This window comes from Acromyrmex echinatior, chromosome 17, assembly GCF_024713525.1.
Source record: "Acromyrmex echinatior isolate Ae372 chromosome 17, ASM2471352v2, whole genome shotgun sequence".
Lineage (NCBI taxonomy): Eukaryota > Metazoa > Arthropoda > Insecta > Hymenoptera > Formicidae > Acromyrmex > Acromyrmex echinatior.
In genome coordinates, this window is record NC_141868.1 from 5,640,130 (window position 1) to 5,661,902 (window position 21,773).

General features: G+C 32.4%; 3 protein-coding genes across 3 annotated transcripts; 2 read left to right on the forward strand and 1 right to left on the reverse strand.

The window, feature by feature from the left end:
- Positions 1 to 765: 765 nt before the first annotated feature.
- Positions 766 to 16,439, forward strand: SamDC (S-adenosylmethionine decarboxylase). Its single transcript, XM_011053586.2, has 6 exons — positions 766 to 1,234; positions 5,358 to 5,444; positions 12,455 to 12,581; positions 14,391 to 14,493; positions 14,680 to 14,963; positions 16,134 to 16,439. The coding sequence occupies exons 1-6, from the start codon at positions 1,104 to 1,106 to the stop codon at positions 16,437 to 16,439; spliced, it is 1,038 nt and encodes a 345-aa protein (XP_011051888.1). The 5' UTR covers positions 766 to 1,103.
- A 105-nt stretch (positions 16,440 to 16,544) lies between these two features.
- Positions 16,545 to 20,098, forward strand: LOC147906918 (uncharacterized). The gene has a single exon (XM_087414933.1). It carries the CDS (start codon positions 16,545 to 16,547, stop codon positions 17,160 to 17,162), a length of 618 nt encoding a protein of 205 aa, XP_087271059.1. The 3' UTR covers positions 17,163 to 20,098.
- LOC105144603 (uncharacterized) lies at positions 19,296 to 21,717 on the reverse strand. Its single transcript, XM_011053584.2, has 2 exons — positions 21,185 to 21,717; positions 19,296 to 20,814 (listed from the first exon to the last, which is right to left on the reverse strand). Exons 1-2 carry the CDS (start codon positions 21,510 to 21,512, stop codon positions 20,636 to 20,638), a joined length of 507 nt encoding a protein of 168 aa, XP_011051886.1. The 5' UTR covers positions 21,513 to 21,717; the 3' UTR covers positions 19,296 to 20,635.
- Positions 21,718 to 21,773: the final 56 nt, after the last annotated feature.

Genomic DNA, 21,773 nt, shown 5'->3' on the forward strand with positions numbered 1-21,773 from the left:
TTAATTTGTATAAAAAATCTGGAAAATATTCTAAAAAGTTGCAAAATTAGAGATTCTAAAAAAGAATTTTGAAATTTATATAAAAATTAGAAAATTTTTGAAAAAATATATGAAGAATTTTTAGAAAAATTTTTATTAGGGGAAAACTGTTTCAAATGAAAAAATTTATAAAACTTTTTTAAAAGATTATAAAATTATTCATATTTAATTATTCAGAAATTATTCAAAAATTTCTGAAATTTATGTAAAAATTCTGAAATATTATATGAAAAATTCTAAGAAAAATTTTTATTAGACAAATTGTTTCAATTCGTATAAAAAATCCGAAAAAATATTCTAAAAAGTTAAAAGATGAGATTCTAAAAAACATTCTGAAATTTAATCCGAAAATTTTTGAAAAATTATATGAAGTTTTTAGGAAAATTTTTATTAGAGAAGAACATTTGCAATTTGAAATAATCTGAAAAAAAGTTATAAAATTTTTTCTAAAAAGTTAAAATCATACAAATTCTAAAGTTTATGTATAAATTTTATGAAAAATTATATGAAAAATTCTAAGAAAAATATTCATTCCGACATTTATAATCAGTATTTCGTTTTCGAAGCTATTCATCGCGCTGCGGCGCGCGCGCATACGCCAGTGCCGCCTATCGGCGACCGGCGGCGGGTATAGTTCCGTGAAGTGCCGCGTGCAGCGCCACGCTGCAGAAGCGCGCGAACCGTGCAGCGCGGCGGTTGGCTAACGGTGGCGGCGATGACGACGGCGGAGGCGGTAGGCAGCGGTGGTGGTGGCGGCGGCGCAGCATGCCTGGCAGCACCGGCGACTATCCGTCCGTCAATCAGTCAATCGGTGTGCCTCTGGCGGGGCTAATGTGTCAAGTCAGTCTACAAGCGCGCGTTACCGGGAGTAGTGCTTTGAAGTCTTAACGCTCCGTGTAGATTCATAAAAATTTCAGTCAATCGGCGCAAGATTAGAGATACGTGAGCCACGACGAAGACAGAAGAGGAAAGAAGGAGAGAGACGTGAATCATACAATTGCGTGCCGCTTTGCAATTTTTGGGCGAAGACGAGACCGCGAAACGAGACCGACGACAGCGAGAGGATGGCGGACACCAAGGACGACTGCGCCGACAACGTACAATTCTTCGAAGGTGTCGAGAAGCTTCTTGAACTCTGGTTCATCAGCTCCAAGAGTCTCAAGCAGCATCAAGGTGATCTCCGACAGATACCACGGTAAGTACGCTGTCCGCCGGCGTCTCGCTGCTGCCTCCGACACGACCTCCTCCTCCGCCTGCTCCTCCATCCCGCGAGAACGATGACAGTCGACGCCGGCCAGGCCAGGACGGACGATGACGAGCCGCGCCGGCGTCGACCGTTGGGAGTCATAAGCTAGACTGATGGTTCACGTCGTCCCGGTCGATTTTCTACGCGTGTATATGTTTTCGCTATTTTCCAAAAATAAACCCTAAATTCGGGCACCGCACCACCTGCGAGAATCGCCAAGTGTGATAAGATTGATAAGATTGATTCGAATTTTCTAAAAAGTAATGCTTCGTAACAGGCGAATAATAAACGCCTATAAAAGCTTATTATGTGTCAAGGAAATAAGCTTCTGTTTAAAATCCTACTTGCTTTCTTAAAAATCTTATCCATTCTGTAAAATTTTATCTGCTTTCTTAAAAATCTTATCCATAGTTACGTTTCTTAAGAATGTAGGAATTGCAAAGAATGTAGAAGCAAAGCATGTAAAAGTAATCTGTTAACTCGAAAAGAAAAGTGGAGGTAATAAGAAACTTTCTCTGAAAATTAGTGTCGACATGTGAAAATCTTAAAACGGCTTAATACATCTTTTTCTACATTTCTTAAGAATTTAGATATTTTTTCGCTTTTATTGCTATTACGTCAGTCTGGAGTAATTTAAGCGCTTATTTCGGAGCACATCCGCAAATGTGAAAATCTATGACTTCTGTTACAGCTCTGGCACGCTTAATCGGGTTTAATAACATCCGTAGTTATGAAATTGTCCAATCATAGCTGTTTCTCCGAAGAATGGAACGACCGCGATTGGTCAATTTCACAACTACGGATGTTATTAAACCCGATTAAGAATCTCGTATAAATGTGATCTCGTAGCTTTTTATGTTGATATCAGAGTTATCAAACTATTGATATCGATAAGTCTCTCGGAGTGAATTTTTTTATGCATAATACACATGATGATCATTTGCTCGTATATTTAAGTCGGTAAACGATAAGAATAAGTTATAAATAACAAGGATAAATGATGTATTACGCAAATTACGAGTGAAACGGAATACTTTTACTCTCTTTCAATTCGTTAACATCTTTAGAGAAAGACACAGTGATAATGTACAAATTTTATATGTAGAATTAATGCATAAAGTTGAATAAACTGTTTAATAGTTGCAACTATACAAGCTTTATACATAAAATTAATACATAGTTTAATGTTACATAGTTTTATAATTGCAACTACAAACATTTTATGTGCAGAATTAATGTGCATAATTGAATAAATTGTTTTATATTATTGCAGCTATACAAGTTTTATATGTGGAAGTAATGTGCATAATTTAATGAACTATTTTATAGTGCAACTATTCAAGTTTCACTATTCAAGTTATATAGAATTAATATGTGTAGTTATTATAAATAAACTGTGTAGTTAATATGTGTAGTTAAATAAACTGTTTTATATTATAATTGCAATTATACGAGATATATGTAAAAGTCATACATAGTTGAATGGGCTGTTATAAAATAATGGGTTGTAATAAAATAGTTTATATTCAACTATACATTAATTCTACATATATAAAACTTATATAGTTGTCACTATTTTTGTTACCACTATATTTTTTTCTCTGAGATAATCTTTTATAATTTCAGTAACTATAAGGTAGTTTATTCAACACTATGTACATTAATTCTACAAATAAAAACTTACATAATCATTTTCTGATGCTTCTATATCTTTTTCTTTGAGATAATCTTTTATAATTTCAGTAACTATAAAGCATTTATTCAACTTTTCTATGTACTTTTCTATGTTACGTTAAGTCTACATAATATAAAATTTGTACAGTTTTCACCTGCAATAGTTGCTACTACTATATATTTATCTCTGACTTCTTAGTCTCAAACTTATCCATTCAGTGAAAATATTCGATATCCGACTGCAGAAAAATAATCGAAATGTTTGAAAGTTATTGGCAATAAAAGATACGAGCAAGGTTTTGCTCAACCTGTAAATATGTATCTATATGCAGCGCGTTTACGTGGCAATTATGTAACCGCTGATTGATAACAGCGCGATTCATCGCGTTCCGATTGTTGTTTACGTGCAGGGTTTACGTCAGGGTGTCGTTGAACCTCCTGAGGTGCACTACGTAGTAAGACCGGGAGACTACTGTTTATTTTTGCATATCGCGACGACAATAAATTTAGAAGCCTACCACTGTCGGCTGATGAAGAAGCGAGCGCAAGCCGGACGAAATGCTGATCCGTGGCTCCGTTAACACGCGCGAAATTGTAATCGCTGAATCCTTCGTAGAATTAGATCAAATTCTCCTCGGACAGCAGTTCTCTCGAACGATGGAACAAGAATTACTTACATTATTCAACCATCCACATTGGATGGTTGAAAGATAAATCATTTCTCAAATCTTCAATTTAGAAAAGATTACGATAATCCCTTGAATATTAAATATTTTTCATGGAAAATACGTCTAACTTTATCATGAAAATTTTATTGTAATGTAACAAAAAGTACGTATTTCGCGTAAATATATGATTAAGGATTCTTATATTCTCTTATAAATTTTTTTATTTCAATGAAATATTTTTTAATTATAAAAATAAAGATTATATTACACATTCACAGAAAAATACATAGTGATAGCGATTGTACAAATTTTATGTGAAATCTTTTGATTTCAATGAAATTTTTTAATTGTAAAAATAAATTTTATATTATTTACACACATTCAAAGAAGAAGATATAATGATAGCAACTATATAAATTTTATGTGTAGAATTAATGTATATATATATATATAATATATATAATTGAACAAATTATTTTATAGTTAATGTACACATTAATTCTACATAATATAAAGATTATAAAGCTTGTCATTACTTTATTTTTTTTATTTTATATGATACCAAAAATAATTTATAAATCAAATTAATTAAAAAAGGAGCATATAAACCAACGCTGGTTATTATTTGCGAGTAATATCTTTAAAATTTATTTACATCACTAATATAAATAATTAATAAATGTTTTGATCTTTATTGGGTCACTTTCAATATTTTAACCGTTAATTTTTAAAAATTTGCTCACATTATCATAATAGAAAGAGTTTTTACAATAAAATGTTTTGCTTTTCTTAAAATTTCTTTTTAAAATTTCTTTTGTGATGTAACAAATAAATTTTGAAGATATTACTCGCAAATAATAATCAGCGTTGGCTTATATGCTCCTTTTTTAATTAATTTGATTTAATCTCAAAGCCGTTTCATATAATTTATAAAATTTATAAATTATTTATGTGGTTATTGATTTCATCATAAAATATTATTTTAAGAAGATAATTATAACACAGACACACAAAACATTTTTTAATTCAGAGATTGGATTACGGTATTTTTATGTTTAATACTCTGAAACCGAATCCAATATCCAAATTGCTCCAGCACGTTATAATTTTTTTTATTAATAGAAAAAACTTGATTTTTTAGTATTTTTAGAATCATTTAATATGTTAAACTGATAGGTTAAAAATGATTACATATTACGTACTTGAATTCATAGGAGGGCATAAAAGATATTAAAAACCAGGCTATAAATGGCTCTAAAGAAACTGGAAAAATCGAGCTATTTTCCGACGATAAAAAAAATCTTGACGTGATGGAGCAATTTGGATATCGGATTTATAGCATCAAAATACATAAGAGAATACGTGATCTAATTTCCGGATTGTAAATTATTTATGTGGTCCAACGTTAAATTTGTGTGATTGTAATTTGTGATAAAATTATTACATACGAAAAATTTATCAAACTTATCGAATAGCACATAGTTACAATGTTTAAAAGATGTCTATTAAATTTTTGGTATGATAAAAATGAGACGATCATGTATAAACAAATTTCTGTAGTTTATATTTTACTGATCGTAAAATAGCATTCTATAGTAACATAATTCTTGAAATTTTTAAGGATATATGTATGACACAGTGGCTTGTGTTTAAATTTTAATTTAAATACAAATTAACAATTAATTTGCCACGCTAACAAATAAATAAATAAATCGCTATTATTTTTGCAGGCAAAAATGGGAGTCGTTACTGAAGATAGTCCGTTGCGAAATTATCAGTTTTTGTCGTAACGATCAAGTGGACGCCTATGTTCTCAGGTAAGTTTCGCTTATATATGCCAAAATTAAGCCGAAAATCACACTAAAGTAATAAACTGAGTCGATGGTGAGAGAAAGAAAGAGTTTTGAGATTTAATGAGAGAGAGGGATTTAATAAGAGTTTGCTCAAGGAATCAATGCACCGACAGATCTCCTGTTGCGATACTTTTAGGAGTTTTACAAGTTTAAATTGTAATATTTCGCCTAATATAATTGTGATTACTCATATAATATAATAATAATAGAAGTGTCCTTCAGTTAATGTTTCTACAGTTAATGCTTATATTTTTCATACAATAGAAAAAAATATCTATTCTCTAAGAAATTTATTTATAAATTTGAAAATACATTGATATTTATTTTAAAGAAAGAAAATGAACGACTAAAGTCTTAAGCAAATATTACCAGATTTCTATTTTATATTGAATACCGATTTTTATTTTGCAATTATAGATTGTAGTGTAAAAGTATTGATTAGGAAACTTCGTATAAATATTTGAGGAACATCGAACGTTATCCTCTGCAGATATTTATATAAAAAGACGCGCAATACAGAGGGTTACAGCAATGCATGGTTTTGAAACTCAGATCTATAGATAAGATTTTGTTTATCTAAATTATGTAATTTACTTTGAAGTAGATTTCTTCTAGATAGTTTTAGCGATGTCTGTCAGAAATCGACGTATGTCAGCCAAAACTCCGTTCAGCTCGACAAAACTCGGATTATATCACTTGGAAACAAGCTGCCGTTCTCCTTCAAAAGTATTTTTCAATCTCTTTTCTTTGCTGTTTTTAACTGAGAATCTTTTGAGGAGATACAATATTTTCAACTAATTATAATGGCTGAAACAGAATTTTTGCATTTCAGTTTGAGAAGAAAAATTATATTTTTCAAGATATCTCAAATAGATTTTAGCAGACAGCTTTCAATTCCAATTTAAAGTTCGATACAAAGATAAGGTCTGTTCACTTCAGTCATTCGTTTTTTTTTTCTTATAAAATAAGATATCAGTATTTTCAGATTTGTAAGACATTTTTAAATTACTTTTTCCTATTATATGAAACATATGAATACTAGACATTTGGGAAAGGAAACTTTATATAAATGAATTCCCGAATATATGTATATGTGTGCATATAAAGTTTGCGTCAGAACGTTTCCTATACGGAATATAAACATTTCCTACAAAACTGGAAATCAAGAAATAGTCAGGGAAATTGAAAATGGTCAGAGAAATCAGAGAAAAATCAGGGAATTTTGCAAAATTTTCTGGAAGATTAAAATTCGGATTTGCTCATTTTCAACCGGAATTCCAACCAGACATTTTCCTCGTGTATGATAAATCTATGTTGAAGTGAGTGGATTCAGCACGTCACTCCCTGGCTAAAATTTTGCTGTTAAATCTCCACCGGAGCAACGACGTAATCCTCATCAGACGGGGCTAATTGTTCGCGTATAGGCGAGAAGTAAGTGCGGGTGTTCGGGGGTGCGAGCAACGGCGCAATTTTTCGTGACGTGCGTAGAAAGCCGAGAGCGGGTTGGTGTTCCGAGGGGCGTTCCGAGAAGAGAGCGAGAGAGAGAGAGAGAGAGAGGGGGGGAGAGGAAGGGCACTCAGTCGCCCATGTACCGGTGTGGTATAATCGATATATCGAATTGTTTTGATGGAGAAGAGGTGCACCGTCCGGCCCGGCCCGGCCCGGCCGGCCGCGACGCAGCGGGATGGGACGGGGCGGGATGAAATGGGATGGGATGGGATGGGATGCGACGTGCCCCGGTTCCAGAATATTTGAGGGTGCGCGAGTCGACCCAGTGCCGCCGCTGAACCGCCCCTATAAATAAATATGGTCAAGGTGACACTTTCACGCGTTTTAACCCTCCGCGCGAGTCATTCGCTTAATTCCAGTCGATAATAATTGCACCAAACGAATCTTCTAGTATTTTCTATTACTAATTAGGAGTGGTAATTTATTATCTTGGAAAGAAATCAGGATTGCCGTAAAATTGGAAATTAAGGAAATATTAGGGAAACCGATCAAAGGTAGAAATCAGGAAAAAGAATAAGAAAATTTTGCAAAATTTTCTGAAAAGTTAAAATTCTTGGTTTTAAAGAAGTTTAATATGTACATTATATGTATGCAGTTTGGGAATATTATCAACTTAACAATTAAATCCAAACAACATTAATAGTAATTTATATTGCTGTGTTATACTTGTATTATTCTCTCAACAAAATGTTTGTCAACAAATGTTGTGATAGTTGTTTCCAAATCAGAACGAAAATACACAAAAGATTTTAAAATATTATTGAAAACATCAGAGAAAATCATGAAATTTTGTTTGGAATTCAGGATAAAGTTATTGAATTTTAGAATGATGCATTTAATTTATTGAAATATATATATTCTCCTAAAAAAGAAACATATATAGAATACAGAGTTCTTATAAATAAATACAAAAGATTGAAAAGGATATTCTTTGACCTTTTAGGAAGAAAAGGTCTTATGAATGTATATCCTGAACTGTTTTATTTTAAAATTTATTATATTTATATTTATTTTAAATTTATTTATTTATTTATTTATTTATTTATTAAATATTTTAATTTAAATTTTATTTTAAATTTGATTTATGTACATTAAAAATCGTTTTTCTGTACTGAATTACATTTTTACATCAAGGGCATAGAACAATCCTGTATTTCGAAAATGAAGCAATTAGGATATGTTTTATAAACCTTTTTCTTCTTAATTTGTACACACGATGGGTTATTCGTGCCTCAGTTTAATTTTCATTATTTTAATAAATACACAAAAATTATTAAATGATTCTTACATATACTTTATAACTTACGTTTTTAGGAAGTATTTATAAGATACCATATTTTTAAAAAATGGTATATAAATGTAATAAATTTTATATAAATTTGTATATAAATGTTATAAAAAATTGTATGTAAATGTAATAACTTTTACTTGATACTCCTAGTTTTTCAAAGAAAAAAAATGTAAAGAACATGAACGATCCAATCATGTTTACTAAGGATTTTATAAATCATCCTATAATAATAGAAAAAGTATCAATTAATAATAAAAGCGTAAAAGGTAAAGGAAAATGGGAAGAATACGAAATTGAAAGAAAAGCAAAAGAAACAATGAATAAAAAGTATAAGTAAAAAGGTCTTGTTATAAAAATCCAAAAAGCAATACTCTTCCAACAAGAAATGATTTTCCACAAATTGATCTGCCTGCTTTTGGGTTATGTCCATTAATTATCTTGCTAGTTTGGAAATCCGTTGCTAATCTGAAGGTCTCCTAACAAAGAATTTTTTGTGCTTTGTTTCTTTTTTCTTTTGTGACTCTGATCGATATCTTCCAGTTAATGACGAGAGAACAGTTTTTCACGAAATTTGCTGAACGTTCATGAAATTTCTCTAAAAAATTAGCTTCTTATATAATATTAATTATTTATTAGTTAAACAATTATTTATTTATTTAATTTATATCTGTTAAAGTGAGAAAAATTTAAATTTGCTGTTGAATATCAAGATTAAGATTTTGCAAAAATGATCAAAGTAATAGTTTATTATTTAAGACGACTATTTTTTGTAAGTAGCTTTCTTAAAGTCCTTGCATCTTTAGAGGGAAAGTATTGAAATCCAAGTATTTCATTTAAAATAGAAATCTTATTGTAATAGAGAAAGAACAAACGTGTGTCATCCGATTGTGCAAAATTCAATATATACTTAATTTACAACTCACATTCGAGATAAAAACTTTTCAATCTAATAAATAAAATTTTGTTAAAAAAGTTTTGCATGTATTATTATATATATTAAGTAAAATAGACTCAGAAGTATTTAAACACAAATAAGAGATAACATATATATATTATATAAATAAAATTTCTGTGAAAAAAATATAAAAACAAGATGTTTTAAATTTGATTTGTGGTTCCTTTATGCATATTGACGTATTGTATTTATTATTTTCCATTAAATGAAAGTATAACAATAAAGCGCACGTATTAAAAATCATAAAGAGAAAACGAGTAAATGTTAAATATAATAATTGAATGGAATTGAATATGAATTCGAGTACGAATATTATTTTCTATATTTAATATTTAAATATCTACTGTCTAATACTTAAAAGCGAAAATGTCATATTTTAGCTGCGACTTTCCACTCGTCAAATAAATGTAGGTATGTGATTTATATTGACACATTCATATACACATACACATACATTTTTTTTTAAATTACGTACGACTAATGGAATTACAATTGAGACTTGAGTTTCTTTATATTTCCAAAATAATTTCTTTAAATATATATAATAATAATAATAACCAAACTTTTCCGCAAGAAGTTTGGTTATTATATTCATTGCTTTAAATTTTTGTTACCTTAATAAATAAATATATTTCAAATAAATTAATCCTTTTATTAAGATACAGTGAGAGCAAAAAGTATTCGTACAAGAAAATTTTTTATAAGAAAAGATTTATTTGTAGAAAATAAACATTAATTAGCAATTTTATATAATGAATACATTCTGTTCTAACATATACAAATGAGTTTCGTTCGTATTTCTGATTTTATAAGCTAAATTTCTCGACTGTATGAAATTTTAGATGATATATTTTCTATAATTAATACACATCTTTTTGGTATATATAATTTTAAGAAACATACAGTCTATTTTATACTTTATGAATAAATTGTTAATTACCCAAGGGCAAGAAATAATTATCAATTCAACGTCGAATCGACGTCAAATTGAAATTATCGTATTGATTCAATGACTTATTTCCGCTGGATAATATTTATTTTTTTAAAATAAAGTTTTTTTAAAAAATATTTTCTCTGTACGAGTATTTTTTGTACTCACTGTATATAATTAAGATACATAATTTAGTTTTTATTATTATAATTTAATTTTTTTTTTATTAAAATGAAGAGATCGACTTTTCATTTATGTGAATTTAATCTCTAGAATGATTTTAATTTTTGCAGTAAATCATAATTTATAGATTATTATCTATTATTTCTAATATTACTATTACTTTATGTTTATTACTATTGCTTTATGTTTTTAATTATACTTTCATTGTATTATTATCTACCGTTACTATTTTTTTTACACTATATACTGCTATTTTTTTCTAATACCCTCGCAGTTTATTTTTATAATCTTTGCTAACACAGATTGTTTCTGTTAGTTAAGTAAATAATATATCAACACACATTTTTTCAATTTGACTTACGTTTCGTCATTTTGTTTCAATATACGGATATTATGCATTCTCTTTTCTCTACCGGAAAACCAATGAAATTTTTTCGTCCACATGTATTATAACATTACACGAGGTAATGCTCGATGGTCTTATCGACTTCAATGTACGTTTATCACGTTTTTACACTCGTAAGAAGTGTGACTCCATCACTCTCGTTGTCTTGGTAAAGAATCTTAGGGTCAATGTCTATCGCTGATAACCTTTGGCGATTTATATTTAAATTAATTTTTATAAAAAGTTATCCGGCTTTCTCTCAGTCGTTCATTTGAAGTGGATGTGAAAAAATAAAAATGTAAATGTTACTAATAAATATACATTTAGATTTAAGTTTTATATATATATATATATTTTTAATCTGAAATAATCGACAACTTTTTAAGTTAAAAAAGGAAAATATGTGTATAGAACATCGAGAGATGGGAATTTAGTCTAATAAATAAAATTGATTTTATTAATAAAATTATTAATGTATTATTTAGAATATATAAATATGTATATTATTATATAATTTTTATAAAGAAAGATATAAAAAAAATGATAATTTCAACTTTTCATGCTAATATATACATTAATCATTTATGAATGAGAATAAATTGCATATTTTTCTCACTGAATGTTCTTACTGAACATGAACGAGAAATAATTGTGGTCGATGGTCAATTCTGAACGTTATCTTGATAAAAATAAAATCTTTTTTCTGCTCTTATCAAGTTGTTAATGTAATTAAAAAAAATATACTTATCTTTAAATGAATGAATAATCGGGTAATATGTCGACATGACAAACGTCGATGTCGGCGGACATTCACGTGCATTTTCGGGCACATTGGCGGATATTTGTAGATTGGCGCAAATTGTCTACGAGTGTTCGCTTTCTGCCTAATAGTGAAACACAGTTCAGAAATAGCAACATCAGCAGAAGCCAAGCAAATATCTTTTAATAACTATTATTCTTTCCTGACCTTCGCTATAATGCGAACGTTATATACCGTCATAATTATCTATCACAATTAACAGATGAGCGATACAATTAAAGCAGAAAGAAAATAAAAAGTGAGATAAATATGCGTCATTGTAATTTTAAATGCACGCTTTTTATTTCCGTTTAAATAACTATTGAGATTTTTGATGTTGCGAGCCATTCATAAAAAATATTGGCTTGCGAGTCCTTAAATATCGTAATAATAATCTTTATTTTTGTCTGGTTGAAACAAATTGTTTTTCTAAAGAATTAAATAGTCACGTAATTATTTAATCTAATTTAATTTAAATAAGAAGTTTCTCGCATTTTTAAATTACGTAAAATTATTGATTGAGCTTCTTAATTCTTGATTGCTATTTATTTTGAAAATTGCTTTTAATATAAAAAAATAAATAATTTTCTAAATTTAATTTAATTTAAATAAAAAGTTTCTCACCTTTCTATTAAATTAAGTAGAATTATCAATTAATCTTTTTAATCTTTTTAATCGCTATTTCTCTTTCGTTTTCTTTTTTTTCGCAAAGAAGATTTTTCAGAATTGCTTAACGATTTTTTTTTACGAATTAACGTCTCGAATAAACGTGCTATTCTTACAAAATATCATACGGATATTACTGTTTATTATATAAGTTAAGTTATACGAATCGTCTGGAATGTGCTAAAGATTAATAAAAATCGCATACTTCGCCGTTAGTAAAACAGCTAACCAATTGATTATTTATCATTTCTGCAGCGAAAGCAGTATGTTTGTATCCAAACGCAGACTTATACTGAAGACTTGCGGTACCACCACACCTCTACAGTGCTTGGAGCCACTTCTGGAGCTGGTTGAGGAATACACTGGCTTCGACGATGTTGAGGTAAAGTTATCACAAGAACATTATGGCAATGATCGACAGCATGGACACATAAAAGATTTATGACACAAATTAACATCACGATATTCTGAGAAGAATTTAAACAACAGGAGTAAAAATTATTAAATAATTGTGAAAACAGATTTTATTTCTCTTCTCCTATAATAATTAATTAGATTTTTTTTCGAAAATATCAGATCTAAACATTTCAAAAGAATAGAGACGCGAGAATAGAGAGTTACGTAAGGCATTGTATTATTGTTGGCATAAAATAATTATATCGCGGTAGGATTTTTTAGAAGCAGCGGTCTGTAAGGTCTTCTTTAATAGAAGAAATATATTAATTAAAGTGAACACAATATATATTTTTATATTTTAGCAAAATTTTAGAAATTTTAAAAAGATCTTATAAATTTGTTACCTGAAATAAATAAATATATTTATATAATATATTTATTACAATATTACATAATGATATGTATGTATTTATATAAAAAATATAATACATATAATACATATTTTGTGCATGAAAAATTATATATATTATCAAAAATTATTAAAAATTACATAAATTATATATATTATTTTGAGTCAAGGTTTCGCACGTGAAGGATTAATTTTCATTAATTAAAGTTTCCTCTAATATAAAAAAACCTCGCAAATCTATCTCATATCGGCACATGCTTCTTAGCAGGACGATTTTGATCGCGGACGACCGCGCGGTAAGGGATCTTTTCCTTCGACACTACATTCTTCGGTCTCAGGAGTGCTTAGCTATATAACTTGACCTAGTGCGCGCGGATAAGAAACGCGGCTCTATATGTGTCCCTCCGGCACGCGCGAAACGCGTTTCGTTACCACCTCCTGGTTTATTGATCTCACCTATCTCGCCGCGACATACCTGCACACTTCTCCCTCGCTGCCCGAAACACATTTCGCGCTTCGCGAATCTTTCTGACCGGGCGGTGTCAGAAGGTGAAAAGATTCAGTCGCAACTTCCTTTCTTTCACCCAACCCTTCGTTGCTTTACAATTAGGTCGGTTTTATCTATCGCCCGAAATATCGTGTAAATGTCGGAGTTGAAATTCGAACGCGCGATTTACTTCAGTCCAATTTATTCCTACCTTCAGGTCGCGGCGGAGGGCGCGAGATTTGAACCGCGGATTTAAGGATGTTTTGATCATACAGTCTCTAAAACTTTTAGAGTATTATCACTCTGAAATCTCACTCTTAAGGATTGAAAATCTAGCCACACTTTTTCCAGATTGGCACGATTACTTTTTAAAGTGAGATGGGCCTTAAATCGGCCCATCTTCGATCTAAATGTATTTCACCGCTATAATTTTTTCCTGCTTGTCTCGAAGATATCGAAGATTATCACGTATTCTAGATGTTGATTGCTTAGTTGTCGCCGAAAGAGAGATAAACTACGATAATTGAAGAAGTCTTATTTCTCGAAGTGATCGATATTATTTAGATGGTGATAACGATAATAGTACTAATAATTATAATAATAATGCTAGCGATAATAAATAAAAAAGTTGTAAATAAGCAGTTTAGAATCTATCTTCGAATTTGTGTATTAATATTTATTCATTGTTGTCAAAAGTGTTATTTTTCAATTATTTCTCATTATTATTTTCTATTCGTTATTATCTTCTTATTATCATTTTTCACTAATTATCATTATTTCCATTTTATTATCGCCGATGAAATATAAAATGATATATAAAATAGAATGGGTAAATATAATATGTATGAGTAAATATAATATGTATAATTCTTACTCATTAATTTATGTCGCACTTTCAGAACGTCTTTTATTCTCGAAAGAATTACAAGAAACCGGAGATTCAGATATCACCGCATCAGACGTTCGAGGAAGAAGTTGCTCTGCTGGATTCCCTCTTCTCTGGTAATTATTAGTTTTTCAAATTAATTTTCATTCTATTATATAGAAGGAAAGTAAGCTGGAAACAGGCAGATAGAGTGATTAGACTCTTCAAATTTAAGTTGTTCTACTGTGTGAATTTCTTTATTGTGTGATCTTGATTCAGAAATTCCATTGGTTCCATCACTATAGTTCTATTTCTTATTTCAGATGGCGAAGCTTACTGCATGGGCTCGCCCGAGACGGATTGCTGGTATCTCTACACTCTGATCCGCGATAAGTCGCTGCAGGACCCACCGGAGCCGGATCAAACCCTGGAAATACTCATGACGCATCTAGATCCGGACGTAATGTCGATCTTCACCAGAGATGTCTGCTCGTCCGCCGATGAGGCGACAGTCAAGTCGGGAATTGATAAGCTTATTCCCACTATGATTATAGATGATTTCCTGTTTGAGCCATGCGGATATTCTATGAACGGGATATCTAAGAACGTAAGTTGCAAGCATTGAAAATCATTTTAAACAATCATTTAGTCGTAAGATTGAAAAAGTTGAACAGTTCGTAAAGTATAATATCAATTTAAATATATATTAATATGAAAATAGAATTATAAGAAATAAAATATTTTAACTTATTTTACACACACACACACACACACACACACACACACACACACACACACATTATGTGTATATAGGAGAAAGTGGTACTCCCATTTATATCTTCTTTGTTAATCAATATTTTGATATTTAGTATTTGAGAAGTTAATGATTCGTCAAAGTATTGTTCAATCGCTTCTACTCAAAGTTATGAAATATTTGTTAAGATATTTATAAAAATATAAGGACATTGCATAATAAGTTGAAGGAGAGAGAGAGAGGGAGGAGGGGGAAAAGAGGGGGGGAGAAGAACAAGATAATGTGATCTCTATCAAAACAGATTTTTAAAAAATTGGTTTCCTTTAAAAAACTTGGTCACAAAATTATGAAAAATTATATACAATAACAATAAAATATTGTAGAAAATATTGTATGCAAATACATATTTCTTCAGTATTAAAAATCTATTAAAACATATAATGTAAGCAATAGATTAACAATAGAGCTACAAAGGACTTATTGAGTAACTTCGATGTGAAAAAATAGATTGTATTATCACGTTTAGACAGCTATGTCAGCAAAATGCCATGCTATTGTTTATCCTTTTATAAGTCGAAAAATTGTATTTGTACAACCAAATAAAATATTAAATAACAAATAACTCATTTACGTATAATTAAACGCTAAAATGTTGAAAACATTTCGAAATGCTCGAAAATAAAAATGCGTTACAATAAATTTCTATTATGTATTAGTGCTGTTGCATAACGGCTACTAATCAAGTGATTCATAAATAGCCACTAGAATTCATCTAATGGAAATATCACGAAAGTCATTATATCTACAAGGACCATAATACCACATTCTCCTCTAATATATAAATTCAAGTAAAGGATATTTTAGATATAATTAAGACTCTCCTAACCCCTATTTGTAACTAGAAGAATAATATCATTCTTCATATCTAATAATCTTGAATCTTGTAATCTGATATCACAGCAACGCGGAGAATCTTAATTATCCATGACGCATCGCGGTGCTATCTTCTGTATTTGTTTTCAGGGCAGCTACATGACGATCCACATCACGCCAGAGCCCGAGTTCTCGTACGTGTCGTTCGAATGCAATGTCTCGGAGACATCGTACGATGAAATAATCCGTCGCGTGCTGAATACCTTCAAGCCGGGCAAGTTCGTCGTAACGATCTTCGCTAACAAGCAGTCCGCGGCGGCTAATTGTCCGCGCGAACTCGAGAAGCGATCCGATTATCTGAATCGCTCCGGCGATTGGCTGCGCACCGACGTGCAATACTGTCGTTTCCCCAACTACGATTTGACTTGCGCCTTTTTCTCGCGTTTCCCGAGCTGAGGGTTCAAGGACGCTTCATTCGTCTCGCAATCCGGGACCAATGAAGCGCGCACTACTCCCGTTTCTCCCTGTTTTCTTCCCCGTGATCGCTATCGCGACGGCGCGATGACGATCCCGACGAGCAGAAACAGAGAACACTTCACCGCGCAGTCACCCACTCTTCGGGGTCGTGATGTTTCCAGCAGCACGACCCCGAAGAGCGCGATTGGCGCAGACTCCACGGTTCGCTCGGCATCGTTGCCGCAACTAACGATGAAGATGCCACGATCAAAGGTATACCGTAAAACATCCCTTAAGAGTTCGTTTCTCAAGAGCGAGGTCAACGTCGGCGGCGATGGAAATGGCACTACTGAGAGGAATGGCGTCGTGCGATATATGAGCATCGCCGCGGAAAAGAAGCAAAAAAGGAAGAGTCTCGCGGACAGAGACGTCGACGTGAGATGCGAGAATAAGTGGAATTCCGACAACATCCACATAACATGCAATCCCCTGTCGACGCCTTATCCGTACTCGACACCGGCGGCGACCACCACGACGACAACCACCACCGTCACCACCACCAGCAAGACGACGGCAACGATGGTAGAAAGTGATGAGGAGCCGAAAAGTCGCAGCTGCGGCAGCTTCCTACCGATACTCGCCCTGATCCCGCACTCGGTCATCAGCTTCCAATATCTCAGCCCGAAGATGAAGTTCTCGTGGTGGCGAAACAAGATCTCGTGAAGGCACGCGTAGACGCCCATCGTCGTCGCTGTCGACGTTGTGCGTTGCGACGCCACCCCGACTTGTTTTAGAGGAGACACACCTCTCTTACCTCGTAGCGAGCTCTCTTTCTCTCTTCGCTTATATACATATGTATTTCTCTCTCTCTCTCTCTCTCTCTTTCTCTCAATTTCTATGTATCTTACTTCCGGCCAGTCTTCATCAATTAGAGGAATCCCATTGTTATTTCACAAATCTCGTATTGTCGAAAAAATGCATACCTCGTTAAAAGCATTGCATGCGTATTCGCGATAGTCCTCTGAATTTCCGCGCGTAGTCATGAGGTTTGGTTCCACAAAATATTCTCGAACATTTGAACATAATGCGAAGACGTGACTATTCAAGGTCCAAAGATTCATGACTTAATAATCATGAGATCACAATAAGCGAAATTTAAGATCGGAGGAACCAAACTGACTTTCTATAGGAAACGCTATAACTTTTATAACAACACTCTCCTAGTTCTTTCAACTCGCCGAAGAAAAAATGTACAGTGTTTATTACATGCACACGGCATTTTTGACACGTCGTCGGATCCTCTAGTCGATTAAAGTTCCTTCTCATACGACGCGCTTTTGACTTGATATTTTTTTTTCTCGAAAATCTGCTCGGGGAAAAAACGTATTCAGTCCCCATAGTCTGCTCTAAGAGAGCAACCTAGCAAATATCCAAACATTCTGGAATCCAAATTCTGCGCCACTTCAGACCAAGCAGTGCTTGATGATACAAGTATTTTACATCTATTGTTCCTTCTTTTTTTTCTCACTTCTCATCTCGAAGATATAGAATTATTCCAAGATCCTAGAATACCTAAGTGAGACGCAAAAATTCTCTGTAAGAATCTAATCCAAAAATCTAAAGACCGTAGAACCTAAGGATCCACAGTTCCTAGAATCTAACACCTAATTATCCAAAGACCCTAGACTCTAAGTACGCAAAGATCCTAGAACATAAGAATTCAAAGATTCTTAAAATTTAAGGAGACACTTCAACGTTGTTAGAGCATAAGGATCCAGGCTATTTCACGAGGATGCGAGATCCAAGATAAAATCGAGCATTCTCGAAGATTCTAGAATGTAAGGATTCAAAAGAGACATATAAAATCTAAGTGTTAAAAACTAATCTATAACGTGCTCTTTGCTTTCTGATTTGTGGTTTTTATCTCTTGCCTTTGGCCTCCTGTTTCTTCGTTTTTTGTCGTCCAAGATAAAAATTGATGAACTCCGAAAGAAAACAAGAAGCGATTGTTGATTCAAAAGTCGAGAAGAGGATAAGAAGTAAAAATCAAGTGAAACAGAAAGCACATTGTAAATTAGCTTTAACAATCTGACATAACAATATATCCCCCCTCGCCCCCCCTCCCGATTAAATGAATTTTTCTTTGGCGAATTTTATTAATCATAGACGAGCATCATTGCGGGCAATTATTATTGCTGAAATATACAGCCGAGAATATATGCATAAAAAAAGAAGAACGCGTCGAGAAAGTTACGTTACATTATGATTAAAATAGAGAGAAGAAATAGTTAGATGACTGATTTCTGAATTTCTCCGTTAAGAGAAGTTGAGACACGCTGGAAGATGATAAAAAGACATTAGTCTATTTTGTTACATTGTACGTATCATCATCAATGTCGCGTGAAAGTCACGCGAGTGAAGGGCGAGGATCGATCTCATCACCGATCATCCTTGTGATCAGGAACGTAAGAGTTATCTGTTTAGTCGAGAGACCGTGCATCGCGATGTAAGATCTTGAAAACTTTCTATTTTTTCACAAGCATTTTATCTTTCTTGGTACAAAGATAAAATGACACTCGTATCGACTTGTGGTTATTAAATAGAAAGCATTCCTTAGTAATTGTCAGGCGATGAACGGTAGAATGATATCAACGCACGACTTTTTTTTATTTCTTTCTCTTTTCGCTAAACGTTAGTCGTAGCTAATAATAAATATCCTCATTTTTTTAAACGAGAAGAGACGAACTGCGTACAGAAAATTTGTTTTGTTTTTGAATTGACCCGACTGTTGCAGATTAGATCGGCTACCGATGGACTCGTTTCTCGCTATAGTTCTTTTAATTGGTGATAGGTTCCTTATCTTTTTTTTTTTTACGGAATCGACAGTGATACGTTACTATTGCTACAACGAAGATTCGTAGAACAACAATTTCGTCTCCTATGTTTTCCCATTTCAATAAAATTATTTTCGTAAACATTTATCTTCCGTAGTATCTTTTATTTTTATTGAGTTTTCTTTTTTCCTGCTTCGTTAATTTATTTAAAAGCTCCTCATACGCACGCAGAGTCGCTCGAACAATCTTGAAATTCTTTGTCTTATTTTTCCTACTTCTATTTTATTTTAAAGATCATGTCATTGAAATAATTAATTTCTCGAGTTACGTCGCACACTCGTCAATTTACACATGATTGAAGTGAGAATATTGCAAATATTGCAATAGTGCAAGTATTAATGTTATATCTTATTTAACTATTTTCTTAAAACGTTATACTTTGCAATTCTTTTTTACGAATTTGACTTTATTATTTTCTATAATATATTTTATATTAATAACAGTTTTCTCGTCCCTTTTTGTCATTAATCATTAGATTCAATGACTTCTATTACATAAATGAATAATAAGATCAATCGATGTGCGATAATAAGATAACGCGGTTAACGAGAGAGTACAAATAATTAATCAATATAAAGAATTTTAATCGATAGCGATGTCGACAGGATAGAAAGAGAAAAAAAAGGAATATGTTGTAACACATCGTGGAGTGTTACTCTCAGAAGCATTACTATTCGTTGCTAATAGATCACTGTTGCATGCTAAAGTAAATAAATTTTTGTGTAAAATATATCTATGAAATAAAGATTATATTTAGTCATGAAAGTGTTATGCAATTTATTGCTAGCCTTTATTCCCTACGTAAATTGACATTGACTTTATCTCTTCAAAGTTCTTAACTTTTTCAACAGTTAAAATTTTTCTTTATATTCTAACATACATATAATTATTTAAAAAAAGAATGATTTATATATATATATATATATATATATATATATATATATATATATATATACATATATATACATATATATATATCTTCCTTCCTTATACACGAAAAGAGAAATATATAAGCTATATTCAGTAGAGAAAGCAGCTTTGCAACTGTTATAAAGTTTTTTTAATACGTTTGATTTATATGTTTAGATCCAATGAGGAACTAAGAACAAAACCAATCACAGTATAGAATCTTACTACTATTGTAAAGCTGTTTTATCTGTTAAATGCAACCATGTATTTCTCACTTTGTTCTGTTTTATTTGATATCCCTAAATTTGTGCGACGAGAAAATTATGAGACATTTTTTAGAGGTTCATTTTCATCTCTTCATATAGGACATCAGAGGGCGATCCATCACTGTCGTTAAATCGTGGCGTCCACCAATTCTGTGTGCTCGCGTTGATTGAAACGCACACGCATCCCACCGAACACGGCGTTAAATCTGGATCGAAAGCCCTGGTGAGCACTGCGCTCCATTTCCGTGCACTCCTTCGCTATCGCGGACGTATCTTTCTCGTGTTCGTTTCGGATTCTGTCCAAAGCTGCGATGCGAAGAGCAAGTTAAGCTTCCAGTATTCTAAAACATCTTCTGAGAAGTTACATCAAGATGAAAAAGAAAGGTAGCATATATGAGCCAAGTTGAAGAATACTTATCCTGATAAAAAAAGAGAGCATATCATAAAATAAATACCTTCTCTCTTATCTTTATAGGAATCCCTAAAATATGAATCAAACAAACAAGCTTTTCTCCGCAGAAGTAATTCTTTTTATCTTTTTCATTTTTTTTTATTTAGCGAATTTTACGACATTTATTCTGTCATATTTATTGCCTTTCTTCCTTTCCTCTTGATTAACTAAATCACACCGAGTCTTCATAGCTATCAATCTCCGAAGCGGTAGTTGCGTCGTTACCTTTCTGCAGATTCATCTCGTCCATCTCCGTGTTGCTGATCTTCGAGAGCTCAGTCCGAAAACTCTTGGTGATTTTCTTGCGAATGTAATCCGCCTCGATCTCCTGCTTTGTTCTGGGCACGCGGAAGCGAATGCAACAGCACAACCCGACGACGATGCTTAGCAGAACGGAGAGAACGATGCCAGCAAGCTGCCAGATGCGAAAGCCCGGTAATGCCTCGTTCTCCAGCCACTGCACCATTTCCATTTCCTCCATGTCCTTCGTAGAGACTTCATTCGGTGAGCTGGAAGACACGGACAAAAACGTTGACAGCGTTGTCTCCTCCATCGCGCTGTAATGAACGTTTAAATTCCCAAAGGTATCCCAAACAAGACTCTAGATATCTGATATGAGACTCGGATCTGATATGATCCTCTTGTTCGCAATGTCGGATCTTATCCAAGAAGATAGGATCTTCTGTAATAATCGATTTTAGTTAATTAATATAAACGTTGTTTCGTCGGCCGTATTGTCTGACGCACTAATCCTCGGCAAGATACTTCTGACTGCAGGAAAAATACATGGCTATACCGAAGAGTTAGTTGGGTG

Excerpts from the sequence above, each read along its gene's own strand:
- SamDC (XM_011053586.2), top strand. The coding sequence starts at position 1,104 with ATGGCGGACACCAAGGACGACTGCGCCGACAACGTACAATTCTTCGAA. Across the intron at positions 1,235-5,357 it reads GATCTCCGACAGATACCACG|GCAAAAATGGGAGTCGTTAC; the intron begins GTAAGTACGCTG and ends TTATTTTTGCAG. Across the intron at positions 12,582-14,390 it reads CTGGCTTCGACGATGTTGAG|AACGTCTTTTATTCTCGAAA; the intron begins GTAAAGTTATCA and ends TCGCACTTTCAG.
- LOC147906918 (XM_087414933.1), top strand. The coding sequence starts at position 16,545 with ATGACGATCCCGACGAGCAGAAACAGAGAACACTTCACCGCGCAGTCA.
- LOC105144603 (XM_011053584.2), bottom strand. The coding sequence starts at position 21,512 with ATGGAGGAGACAACGCTGTCAACGTTTTTGTCCGTGTCTTCCAGCTCA. Across the intron at positions 20,815-21,184 it reads CGAGATGAATCTGCAGAAAG|CTTTGGACAGAATCCGAAAC; the intron begins GTAACGACGCAA and ends TTCGCATCGCAG.